Source organism: Geospiza fortis, unplaced genomic scaffold (genome assembly GCF_000277835.1).
Source record: "Geospiza fortis unplaced genomic scaffold, GeoFor_1.0 scaffold279, whole genome shotgun sequence".
NCBI classification, from domain to species: Eukaryota; Metazoa; Chordata; class Aves; order Passeriformes; family Thraupidae; genus Geospiza; species Geospiza fortis.
Window position 1 is genome coordinate 2805636 of NW_005054352.1, and position 13066 is coordinate 2818701.

The 13066-nt window shown below is 38.4% G+C and overlaps 1 protein-coding gene across 1 annotated transcript in view; it reads right to left on the reverse strand.

Moving 5' to 3' along the window:
- Nucleotides 1-12: 12 nt before the first annotated feature.
- The window catches only part of MCTP1 (multiple C2 and transmembrane domain containing 1), a 153380-nt gene continuing 140326 nt past the window's right edge, over nucleotides 13-13066 (reverse strand). Inside the window, exons 17-20 of the mRNA XM_005423417.2 lie at nucleotides 8343-8452; nucleotides 5569-5678; nucleotides 2074-2171; nucleotides 13-1032 (exon numbers count right to left, since the gene is read on the reverse strand). Of these exons, the coding sequence (XP_005423474.1) occupies nucleotides 961-1032; nucleotides 2074-2171; nucleotides 5569-5678; nucleotides 8343-8452 (390 nt within the window). The 3' untranslated portion in view covers nucleotides 13-960. The remainder of the gene's footprint in view (nucleotides 1033-2073; nucleotides 2172-5568; nucleotides 5679-8342; nucleotides 8453-13066) is intronic.

The following is a 13066-nucleotide window of genomic DNA, read 5'->3' on the forward strand; positions in this document are numbered from 1 at the left end:
AAAACCCTGGTGTATCAGTTTTACCACAACTGTATTTTTTTTCCTCTACACGGTATTTCACATTGGTAACAAGCAATGTTATACCATAAAGCATATTAATATGATCTTGTGATTTGAATGAAAAACCTTTTCTGCAAGATACCCATATTAAAATAGTTATGTGCACAAAAAAGTGTTCATAGCATGACATCCAAAGCAGTTAGTTAGTTTTACCCATTAGAGCTAAGCTATGTAGTACAAATGAAGACTACTGGTACATGTAGAAAAATATGACAGGCAATCTGTTACAAACCTGGCAGTATTTTGAAACAGAGATTTTTAGGTCTTACAATGGAATGATAAAGACAGCAGGAACTGCTTTTGGGAGCTCCACAAAGAGATTTGCACTTGGCGTTTCTCACTGTTTTATAAGCAGCCCTACCACATAGAAAAATGTTGCACCAGATGTTAACATCGGGGTCTGAAATTTAAAAAAATCTGCTAAAACATAAGTGCAGTAGGCTCCACTACATTGTATTCCTCTTGCAATATATAAAACATAGAAAATTGTAATGATGACTTACTGGATAAAAATATGAAGGCTCACAAATAAAATATGAGAAATTTCTGAGTCAGATTTAGATGTTTTGTAGGTTTAGTTAGCATGATTTGACTATCTCATGTATCTTTAACCACCAAGTAGCAATATATATTCTCCATTTTAGATTGACTCATTTAATGTGTTATATTATTTCTAACAAGGCTTTGAAATGACAAAAACCCTACTTGAAACAAATGTCTTTACAATGAGAAATAGATTTTCCACGAGAAATAATTTTCCGCCTTTTAATACTGTTACAAAATCTCCCCAGTAGATAAAAAGGCAAGATAAATAAAAATCTTAGAGAGAGGAAATGCTTCTTAGGCTTGCTCTTTTATCTTCCCCTGGCAGATGCTGGTCTCCTCAACACATGAAGTTGGCTAGGCAGGATTGTTTTTCTTCCTCTTGCTTGGGCTGTGAGTAGGATCTTGTTTCAGTTCATGGTATTGCATCTGTTTAAACACAAAGTTCAGAAAGAAAGTTGTCAGGTGGCACTTGTTGGGAAAAAAGAAAGATACCCTTTTTTTCTGTCAGGGGATAAAAGGTTAAAAAAAGAAGATTTTCCCCTGAAAACAACACAGGATTTGCAGATGTGATTCACCAACACCAGAATGACAGATCTATAATAAGAAGGGAAACCAACACTAGGAAAATCCTACCAGGACATAACACTGCATGCTGATGTAAACTTAGAAAAGACTATGGTTTTTTTGTTTTCTCCATGAGCTCTAGCAGACAATAACATTGTCATCTTGACCATATTGGATACCATTCTTCATAATGTTTCTTAAAAGCTTGGTTATTTCTAAATGCCTACCACGGAGGGTATCAGATACAGAGAGAGTGTTTGCACCTGTATCTCCTACCTAGTACCAACTCTGAACTGAAACTAGAAACATGGGAAGGTCTATAATCTTTGTGACACTGGATGTGATTTATGTGCTTGATGCTGTCTTAAATCTTGCATGCTCTCTGGGGATTGTGTACTGCATCATAAAAGCTTGTAACTCACAACCAGCTTTTTTTGGGTTATTTTTTGAAAGGAATTTAGGAGCCCAGTGGAACTGTGGCCACAGCAAAAGCTTTCACCCTCTAGAAGGGAAAGGCCAAAGTGTTCTCAGAGTGCTGAGCAATGCTGTCTGCCTCTTCCATTATTTGACCTTCCTGTTCCTTCTCTGCCTTCTGAGAGCCACAGCTCCAGTGTTTCCTATAAAGTGCCTTATCCCAATCAGATTCACATCATGCTGGATGCTGCTTAATACAAGCTCTAGCTACCATCTCACAAATACTTGTCCTTCTACTGATTTTTTCCAAGGATTCTAAGAGGCACAACCAATGCTGGAACTTTTTTCTCATTGGATAAAGATCTAGCAGCCTCCTTCTGGTTAATAGACTATCCTCAGCTTGAGTTTGCAATTTCTTTCTGCCAAAGAATATAATAGTAAATCAAAATAACTGCTTTAAAAATGATAAAATAAAAGAATTATACACACCACTTGCACATCAGAAGGGACCCTGGACAGAAAGTCAAGTAGCTCATTGTTATCAATTGCATATGGATTTCGAATCTTCTTTGTAAATTTATTGATGCCTGCAAAAGTGAAAGTTCAAATGTTACTATGATAAGATATATGATATCAAAAGATACATACTTTTGTCAAAGTTTTAAAACAGATTTTAAGATCCATTCTGAATCCTGGCAGTAGCACCGAATGAATGCATGAATTGTAAACTTGGGCTCCAAAGGTTGGACTCTGCTTCTGTGGTTCCCTGTTTCAAAATGCAAAAGTTCTAGGGACATTTTCAAATTCCTTCAATATATTTTTTTTTTAAAGTCACAGAAACTGTGATTATTATGAGGAAGTTGGGAAAAGCAGAGGCATAAAAAGTACTTAATTTCTGAAACAGAGAGGATGAGCAGAATTGGGCTTAATTGGAGGACACAAGATTCATATAAGATTCAGAAGATTCAAAGAAAGTATTTTTCATGCTAATGACAATGAAACATATAGGAAGCATGAAGTCTGCATCATATGAAAGCTTTAGAGGGGTTTGCACAAACCTCTGTGTGAGAATGACAGATAGAGACAAGCTGATGGCAGAGAGGATATGTCTCCTTTAGACATCATGGTCTTATAATGCCTATTGAAAATTAGTATTCAGAAGTACCAAGAAAAATCATCCATAAAATAATCAGGAAGCAGGCTTTTAAATGAGACATATTTTCTTAATTACATACTGAGTCAGATTCACAGACTTTGAGAATCTGGTCTGTGGGCTCTGGGAACACATGTCTAAAACATGGACAGGAACAGTGCAAACTGCATTGACTCTCATGTGAGCAGGAGAAAGCCAGGACACTATTAAAAATATGCCTTTCTGTGTAATTTATCCAGGCTCTATCAGATATAAGATAACATAGTTTATCTTCCACAAAGTCTTTGGTGCCCAGACTTTTCAGAAAGCTTTAGCAAGGACATAAAGCCTTTGGATAAGGCACGCAAGATTCAGTGTTGACAACACCCACAGTGTCCCCCTGCATGAATCCTCAGTTCTGCAGTGCAGATAGAAGATGCTGCCCTCCCTTTATATGGTGTTGGATAGTGAGTGTTCAGAAGGAACATCTGACCTTCAAACACCTTTGTTTAAGAAGAGGTTCTGCATCAGGAAGTGGCTGCAAAATTTAAGGTTGAATGCCACTGTTCATTGCACATGGCCACTGGACCACTCATGGGTGAATTCTGGTGGTATGATCTCACTTTATCACACCTGATAAGGAAAAATACCAGTCAGCATGCAAAACCTCAAGAAAGGAAAAGCGCTGCAAAGGTGAGACACTACAGGCGAAGCAGAATACAACAAGGGGATTGGTCTTTTCCAACAGTTTGAAAATTTTCAGATTAAAATAGTTACAGTTTTTTCCACGTAAACAGCAGTAGCTGTTACCAGGAACTCAGCACTTCATCAAGTGGGATTAGGATGGAGAGCTGGTTTCTGCTCCACCCCACCTAACACACCACATCTTCAAGGACTGGTAGTCTCCATGGGGAGAGACACAGCAAGGAAAGGATGGAGAATTTCTTGCTAGGGCAGGCTGAAAGGAGCAGACCCTATAGATGCACAGAAGAAAGACAGCTATACAAAGGATGACACCTAATATGAAGAAATTTTAATTTAAAAACTGCCTTCCAAAGAACAAAATGGACAAATGTTGCTACAGACCAGCTCAAACATTCCTATGGAAGTAAGTAAAAAAAGAGAAATCAGTGACTTCCCACAGGCAGGATGGATGAATACGTTGAAGAAATATACACAGGAGAGGCTAGAAACATGCAGTGATGGAGAAAACAAGTAGGTGTTTGGAATACTGCAATTTTTGAAGGAACAGCTGCTCAAAGCTGTTTTCAGCATAACAGGGCTCTGTGAGATTTCATTTCACCCTGAAGAGGTCTGGATTGTGGCACCTGCACCTGTGCAGTACCTGTGTGGTCTCCTGCCATGATGCAAGAGAAGAAGACTCCTAAAGAAAGGATCCGCAGACACTTGCTGAGTAAGAAGTCACCTGAACTGAAATGCAGGAGAAAAATGCGGAGTCAAAACCTCTAGTGAACCAAGGGGCTTGAAATTGTATCTCCATAGCCTATGTAACTTGAAGGCAGGGAGAGAAGAGATGCAGAGAGTGCAAGGTGCATTTATAATAATTCATGCTTTCACTATCCATCCATGGTTTGGGAGGCTTGGGAGTTGAGACTCTGCCTTATCTGAAACAGATATTTCTGTGGGAGTGTTGCACTTCCAGGGGTATGAGTCATGAGCTTTTGAGAGAACAGTTCTGGCTCTACAGATATGTGGATCTTGGAGGGCTATTATAATCTCAGATTATTGTATCTAACCTGATGTAAAAAAGCAAGAACCTGTCTGAAAAATGACAGACAAATACTTAGAACTTCCTGTGAGTGTGCTAGAAGGAATGAAATTTTGGGAACAAACTAAGAGTCTGGGTTACACTTAAGTGATGCATGGTATGGAGGAATAAGTAAAAGTTAAAGATAGGAAAAGAAAGGAAGCCCATATGCTTGTTTTTGTTCATTCTGTAGAAATATTTTTGTTCATATCTTCTTTATTGTTTCAGCTATGATAATTTGAGAAAACATTCTAAGAAAATTACTAATACTGACTGATAAACAAAAAATAAATTCTTTGGAGTCAGTTCAATGATTTTATGCTGTCTCCTGAATTCAAAACTTCTTCACAAAAGAGTGACTGCTATTCTTCAGAAAGAATATCTGGCCACTGATGTAACTGAGACTGTGCTCTTCATAAGTCCGTGTTACTGGGTAAGGGTACAGCAGCTGGTGGTGTAATAAGTATGAAAAGATATACAAATTAAAACCTGGAGCATTATTTACAACAGATGTGGTAACAGTAGTTTTTAAAAATCAGTATAAAGAATAGATATAAGCACAACTAGTGAAAGCTTGGATCAATCATAATTCCATCCCCCTATTTGCCCAGAGTTTCTGTTCATTATTAAGCAGCCAAATACCATGCATTCCTTTCTGTCTAACTAAAGGTGACTCCTTAAAAAGGTTTCTTGCTGCTATGTTTGCATACACTTACACAAGATAAAGTACTGCAGTAAAAAAGGCATATTGTCCTAAATGCACTATATAGATTGAAATGCCTCTGATTGTGTGTAAGTGGTGAAAATAAATCAGAGTAATATCTAGACAAAGCTAGACTTTGATATATGAAGAATCCTCATGGCTACATATTGATAGTATGATTCAGTCTAAAATGTCAGCCAAGGAAAATGCATTTTGCAGGCGGGCCTAAATATTTACACTGTTGCTGTTAACTAACATGCCTAATTCCATTATAGGGTAGCTTCATGACCATAAATACCACAAAGTAGTGTCAGTATAAGTCATCCATTAAAAACCAGGTTTTTAAAGCAAATACAGACAGTTTAAAAGGGCTTTACTTACCCCAGACAAGGACAATGTATCTCAGTGGAATGAAATACAGGATGACGGTGAACACAGAGAGGGCAACAATTGCCAGCCAGCTCAGGAATGGGACAGTCCAGTTGAATGTACTAAATAAAAATGCACAAAAGTCAGAACTGAGGTAGGCCAAAAAAGCCAATAAAAGAGGAAAGGACAGTGGGAGAAGTGTCAGTTTCCATCAGGAAGAACAAACTGAGTCTAGTAATGAAAGCATGGATGCATTTGTCATTGATCAGGGAGAGCCTGGGCTTGGATCCAGTGTCAGTAGAAATGAAAGGAGGACCTAGCTTTGCCCACTTGCCTGCTGAGCTTCACCTCTCCCGGCCCAGCAGTGCATATCTGCCAGGTGAATCACTGCTCTGCTTTTTGGAAATCTCATTGCCTAACCCCAGTTTCAGCCCCAGGAAAAACCCACAGAGCCCCCTATTCTCCAAATATACTCGCACAGGCAATCTCCATTCCCTTCTCAACACCATGGTAGAGTAGGATACAACAGTTGTAAGAACTCCTGCTAAGGCTTTCTTGTTTTATCTCCTCCCTATTCCACTGTAAGGATAGCACAAGAAGTTAAAGGCTGAACAGGGACATTCCCCTCCATCTGAGGTACAGGGGCACTCCTCAGCCAGGTGCCTTCCAGCTCTGGGGGAAAAGGAAGAGGCAAGTGCATGGCTATGCAAAGGTGGAGACTCATCCACGTGCATAAGAAGGAGAGGGCTAGGGAAAAAAAAAAGGAGGGGATAGAAAAGTTAGCCATGAAGACAGGGATAATGCAAGAGCAGTGGTTGAGGGAAGAAATAAAAACCCTCTGGATGTCAAAAGAAAAAAAAAAAAACTCTGAAATAAGTAAAGGTTATTTTTCTATGAATAACAGAAGAGAATTTCTGGGATCCCATCAGAGTTCCAGGATATTACCTTTCCAAAAAAAATCCCAGATAAAAACATCCTCACTAAGGGTCCCAGACTATTCTGATAAAACTCTGCCACATTCTGCAAAATTGAGATGTGAGGGAGAGTTAATGGATCTTGGAAAGGGTGCTGTGGGTCTCCAACTCCTGTGTTCAATGAGGAGAGAAAGACCAGATGATAATTTTATACATACTTTCCATAGGAACGTTGGTTAAGGGAGCCTGGCTTGGCATATTTGTTCCGTGAAGGCACTGCCATCTCAAAAGTGTTGCATGACATTTATCCAGAAGGATAATGTGGTTTAAATCTAAATAGTTTCATGATGCACTTTAAAGTATTACTACTAGCTACATTCTCAATCCATGTGATTACATAATTTTGGCTTCTCTAGATGAATAACTGCAATTACCTGAATTGCAAGCCATATTTTTCATAATGAGCTCTGGCTTCCTGTGTTTATTTGTCTTCTTTTTGCCTTGGCAAATTTGACATGTCTCCACTAACATTATGTTAGTGTCACTTAGTGTAGGATGCCTCCCTTTATCCTCAGGGGACACCTGCTCTTTTCCCCTTTTCTGTAGGCATTTGGGATGAACAGAAGGCTGAGGGTCTGCTCGTGTTCCTGTGACTCGGCTTTGTGCAATGATCACAGACACACCATGATATGTGGGAGCACTGGCTCCTCACTTAGCAAAGCTCCTTATGGGCTGCGTTAACACAGCATTCAGTACAGGTTTCCCATTATAGTTTTAGGAACAAATTACAAAGATTTGTAGTCTCACTCAGTTTACAAAATTCTGTAGCTCTCATCTGGTATACAATAGAACAAACCCTACCTCCAAAATGCACAATTAGAACTACTTAATCATCAAGACAACTTCCAGGAACAGCCTTTTGATAAAGGACTTTTTTCAGAGACTGGTTCATTTTTCTAACTGGAGAACTTGTGTGATACAATATGCTTGCACCTGCCTCTCCTGCTGTGAATACAACCTGCCTGGAATTGTCCCTATGGGAACAATTTTCCCAGGCTTTCCTATTAGGAACTTTGTTCTCAAACAAATAAATGACAATGTCCATTTTATCAAGACTGAACAGGACAGCATTAGAGATGATCCTCAGGATTCCTGCAGACTGGCCTTCACCCAAGGCACAGGTTTCCTAAAATTCATTTCCAAAAGTGAATTGGGTAGTGGTGAGATGCTCTTGGCGTTCAAGGTGCAGAACATCAAGTCAATCCTCTCCACGGTTTGCAGCTGACAGCTGGAAGGTGTCTTTCTGGAACCTGTCTGACCTCAAGTAATAAACCTTGTGCTGCTGTCCATTGACCATGGCAGAAATACACCAATACATTTCCTGCAGTAAATCTCAGAACCTCTCTTTTTAATGTCCAGATTTGTTGGCAATTTTTATATATTATGTATTAGGTGTTACAAATTACAAATAGTCTAAAGGAAAGGTTTTGCTGACCAACAATAAAACTTGCAGCAAGGGAACATATTTACATCCTTAAAATATGAAACTCCCATTCAGTTCTGCTTATTTCCTTTATCAAAATTGTGTTTTTATTGCTTTTAAATAACAACCTCACAACAGTATGCTCTTTCTGTTTTACTTAAAACCCTTACTTTTTATTTTTGTCCCACTTAATATAGTTCTAAACTCCAGAATTAATGTAAGAGAATTTCCACTGAGTGAGGGCCTCCATAAAGCAAAGTAAATATAGGTGAGTTTGACCAATGGACTCCCCTGGAATAAGTAAGTAAAAATCTAACATATTATATCTCTGCATGAAAAAGATGTTAAAGAGTATTGGAGAGCAAACCAGCACCTGTGTCAGCACTTACTTCTTGATCCTCTCACCAAAGGAAGCAATTTCATCTAGGATATTCTGGACAGTGACACACACCTCCTGGATGGCATAAAGTCTATTCATAAATCCTTTCTTTTCACTGTCCTAAATAAAAGAATAGGAGTAGTTGAGTAAAAGAATTTCTGACTGTAGGAAAAGGATTGTGTAGCTGTCAGTTAAGTTTCAAAAGGTCCTGTGTTACAGATTCATGTAAAACAATTGGTAAAACCTGGCAATAAGAAAACTATTTCTTGTCCTGTAAACAGTGCTTATTGCAACACATAGGGTTTAGTATATATGCTGAGCTCCACACAATTTTGTCTGTCACTGCATTAGTTTCTAAACACATATTTGAATAAGCCTGGTCTCAAGGTTTTAAACATGCTGAAGGTGCCAACCTTGTATGTTGTGTGCTCTTTCAAGTGACAAGAGTCATAAGGTGGAATAAAGGCAGTTTTATTGAAATGCTGGTTCTTGAGCTGATGTAAGCAGAGGAAAATAAACATTTCTGGTGGAAGGCATTGAGCAAGAAACCAGAAAAACTCAGCTTCTATAGAGAGCTGTTCTTTTTCCACCAAATATCTGTCTCTAAATCTAAACATGTTTGCAGCATCAAATCCACTAACAATACTGTGTTAAATGGGATTAAAATGAAGTATCACCATGGGAAAAAAAATAGTTTCTCTTTGTTTTTTTCCAGACCACAGATAAGACAAAAGGTTATGTTCAACATTTCCAATGGGTTGTTGCTGTATTACCCTAGTAAGTGTGAATATGATTATTGTTTTCTGAAAATAAGAAATGGAAAGAAAATTTTGTACTCTGAGGACATTATTTCATTAACGAAGTTCAACTTTTTGTAATCATAAACCACATGATACAACAGTCTCTGTCATTGACTCCAAAGTTCAACATCTAAGAAATATATGTTGCATTTGATTTTTCTTTTCTTACCCTGATGCGTAACTATCAGACAGAATATTTGTTCACTCATTTTGTTGACATTTTTGCTATCTTAATAAATTAGATTGGGAGAAAATATAATTTATCATTTAATCATTTCAATATCACTGGTTCACTGACAATGGTGTTGTCAAGAATACCTGTGAAGATGTTTGAAAGTATTTAGTTAGAGAATACAGGTTATCTAAAAAACAACCACAAGAGAAGCAGATAGAGATGAGAAAACTGCTTTCAGTGATTCAGTGTAATTTATAAACCAAGCACTTCAGACAGAGCAAAACCACCAGTTTCTTAGGCAATGTGAAAGACCTTATCTTTCACATAAGATTAATAATTATTATATCACAAAAAAATATTTTTGTTTTCTGAAAATGACCATAATGGATCAGAACCAGTGATATCAGCTACATCCAGTGCTGCACAGCAACACAGAGCCATTTATGTAAGTTATTTCCTTAATCTTTACTGCATTCTTGAAGCCTTTGCAATGACACCATTATTCTTCTCAGGTATACAGCTTCTGAAGATGTGCATCATATATCCAGCGTGCTTCATTTGTCATCAGGAAATAGGCATCTGCTCTATTCCTTCATGTAAAACACATACTTCCTTGTACAGCAGAAATGAACAATAAGCCATACAGGTATTTTTCTGCTTTCTAAATATGAAAATTGCCCCTTGCCTCTTCAGTTTTAAGAGATTCTGCCCTCCATGTAAATTCATTTTGGTTTATAACTAACTTGTGTGAAAAAAGAATTATGTCATTCTAACAAAACTTGTGTCATATCCAGAACTCAAGTGGGGTTACATTCAAAGGTCCTGAGGCTGTTTTAATTTATAAGTATCATAAAATTGTACCTTTATTCATGTCATGATTTAGGAATGGCACTCTCCAATTTAGTGCTCCCACTGAGACTTTCCAAATCCTGCTGCTGCATGCTCACTCCGTCTCCCCCCCCCACCCTTGGTGGGCTGGAGAGGAGAACTGGAGGCACAAAAGATCATGTTTACTGGGAACAGCAATGAGATAAGGAAATGAACAACAACAGCGACAATATCAAAAACAAAAGTATACGAAAGAGAGAGAGTGATTTACATGTGAAATGCTCACTACAGAGCCTGACCTGCCCATAGCCTCACCACCCCAGCCAGGCTCGGAGCCAGTGCCACACTTACTCAACCTAAAGGAACCCCTTTTCCTGGAAGAGAATACCTTTCTCCTTCCCCCAACAACAATCAGCGATGATAGAAAACAACCTCTGAGTTCTAGCCATTCCCCCTCCTGGCTACTGCAACAATTCATCCAATCCCAGCCAGAACCAGACAATCCAAAAATATATAGTTTTAAATCACTTCCCACAAATACCATGAAGACAGAGTGACACAGAGAAAGGATCACTATTTCCAACCCACTGCACCTTCTGAGCTTAAAGGAAATTTGTTGACATACTCTGAGGCATTATTAGACAAAACAGCACAGGAAAGAGGAGGCAGTCAGAAGAATCATGGTTCATCTTTGCTTAAACTATTCCAACTATTCCCACATGTCCCACAACTATTAATTGTTTTTTATTTCCTGCTCCAAATATTTGTATAAAAATAAGCTGGACTAGGGAAAAACTGCACTTATTTTCTTCCAGCAAGATGCCATGTTATCAAATACAACACATGAGCTACCAAGAGTAAACCAAGGTTCTTAATAATCAATTTTTCAAACACTACTGGCATTTCCTTTCCAGAGAAAGATGGTGTGAGAGACTGGAGGAGATTGGTGGCTTGAAACATTTCAGTTGCATGAATGGGATAAGGGGTAAGACAAGCCTTGCCCTGGTGAGGTGGTGAGTTGATCCATCCACCCCACCCCCTAGAGCCCCTAACCCAGCCCCAGAGTGGATACCAGATGTCCTACCTGGGGGAAGGGCCCAGGAAAGCCAAAGGGTACTCACGCTAGAGCATGAGGCAAGCATTTGACCACTGCAACCACCAGTGGGGGTCATATTTGTTCTTTTCTATATCTCTTCTGTCTCTCTTTGTTGTTTTTCATCCAATTACTTCTTCTTGAAGTCTAAGTAACTTAAAATCAGATGGGTTGGAGTTTGTCAGGTTGGATGGACTTGGAGCTTGCTAAATTAATGCTTTGTGTTGATTCAATGTTGCTTTAAACTTTTGCCAAAGTTCCCTGATTTTCTGAAGTTGCCAGTAAAGTTTTTGTTGTTTTGACTCTTGAGGAACATCTTGTCGGTATTTCTCTTTTCTCATCTAACTCTGGGTAAAAGAAAAAAAACAACCCATAAGCCTCTTTAAGGGACTCAGTAAGAGAGGTCTGGGGCCTTGAATGTGGGCCGTGACTGGAATTGACTGATATCAATTTCATCATTTGCATGACTACAACTGCCAATTTTCTGGACATAATTGTCATTTAAATAGTAGATAAAATTTCTAATACAAAGCTAACAAAGCTTAATACAAAGCTTTATTACTACTTCATTTGTGTGTTTTATTTGTTTGCAGTAGGCTTAAGGTATCTGAAAAGCAAGAGATTTGCTAGGGCATGATTGTGAGCACAAACTGTGAAAGCAGAGTCAAATTGATACTGATGGTATGACCTGAATTTTAAAAAGGGTATGAACCCAAATTAAAGTCTGAGAAGATGTCCTACTCCTCTTTCACAGGAAATTGTAAATTAAAGATTGATACGCTGTTTGGTGATTAGTAATATTTAACATTTACATACTGATTTACAGCCAGAACTATATTTTCCTTTTGGTGAAACCAAAGCAAAACAAAGTAAATTACTAGCTCTAAACTATGTCGAGCTAATTTACACAAATCCCTAAATAAAATCCATGTTATGTGAGTCTTTTTATTCAACACACTGTTCTTCCAACCCTATGACAAAATAGGGTGATTTAGGAAAGGATTATATATGTAATCCTAAACCTCTCTCCTCTCCAAGTGAAAGTGCATTTGAAAACCAAACATTTCAAATGACCGGGACAGTGGGAGAAATAAATAAGCCAGACTTAAAAGTATACTCTGGTAAAGGTAATGGGTTTAAGCCAGAAACGGGGAAAAAAAAAAAAGAAAAAAAAAAGTTTTAAATACAGAGAATAAAACTCTGAACATTTTATGGATAACTGTCCTACTAGTAACTTCTAATTTGGACAGAAAGGCACAGATCATAAGAAGAGAGTTTTGAGAAAAAAAGGAAATGCTCAAGGGCAGTATACTGTCTCTAAGGGTGGGGAGTGTGGGGCAGTTCACTGCCCCACCAGGCAAGGCCTGACCCCTTCCCCTACACATGGGCATCCAAAAAAGGTTGAACATCAACCTTTCTAGGCTCTGGCACCTGTGGCTGCAAAAGCAAAAGTATAGCCCTTCTGTTATCAGTGAAGAACTCCTCTAATTATCTTTGACTTTTAGTAACAAGCCAGAAAATCTCTATTGCTTAAACAGAAGCTTCTGTGAGAAAACTCTTCACATTATTTCAACTAATAATTGGTGTCCAAAGTAAAGTCTATAAATAGGCACCCACATCACCCCTCAGCAGGAGACTCAGCTATACACAGGGCTCTAACACTGTGGCAGACTTCCTTTGTGGACTGATGAAACAGACCCAGAAGTAGTTGGTAGTTAATGCATTAGTCCTTACTGGCAGGAGTCATTAGTAGTGCCCAGAAAAACAAACAGACAAAGACCAGTAGGTTTATGGTGTGGCCACTGCTCAAAACTCCACCTCAGTAATTACCTTCCAAA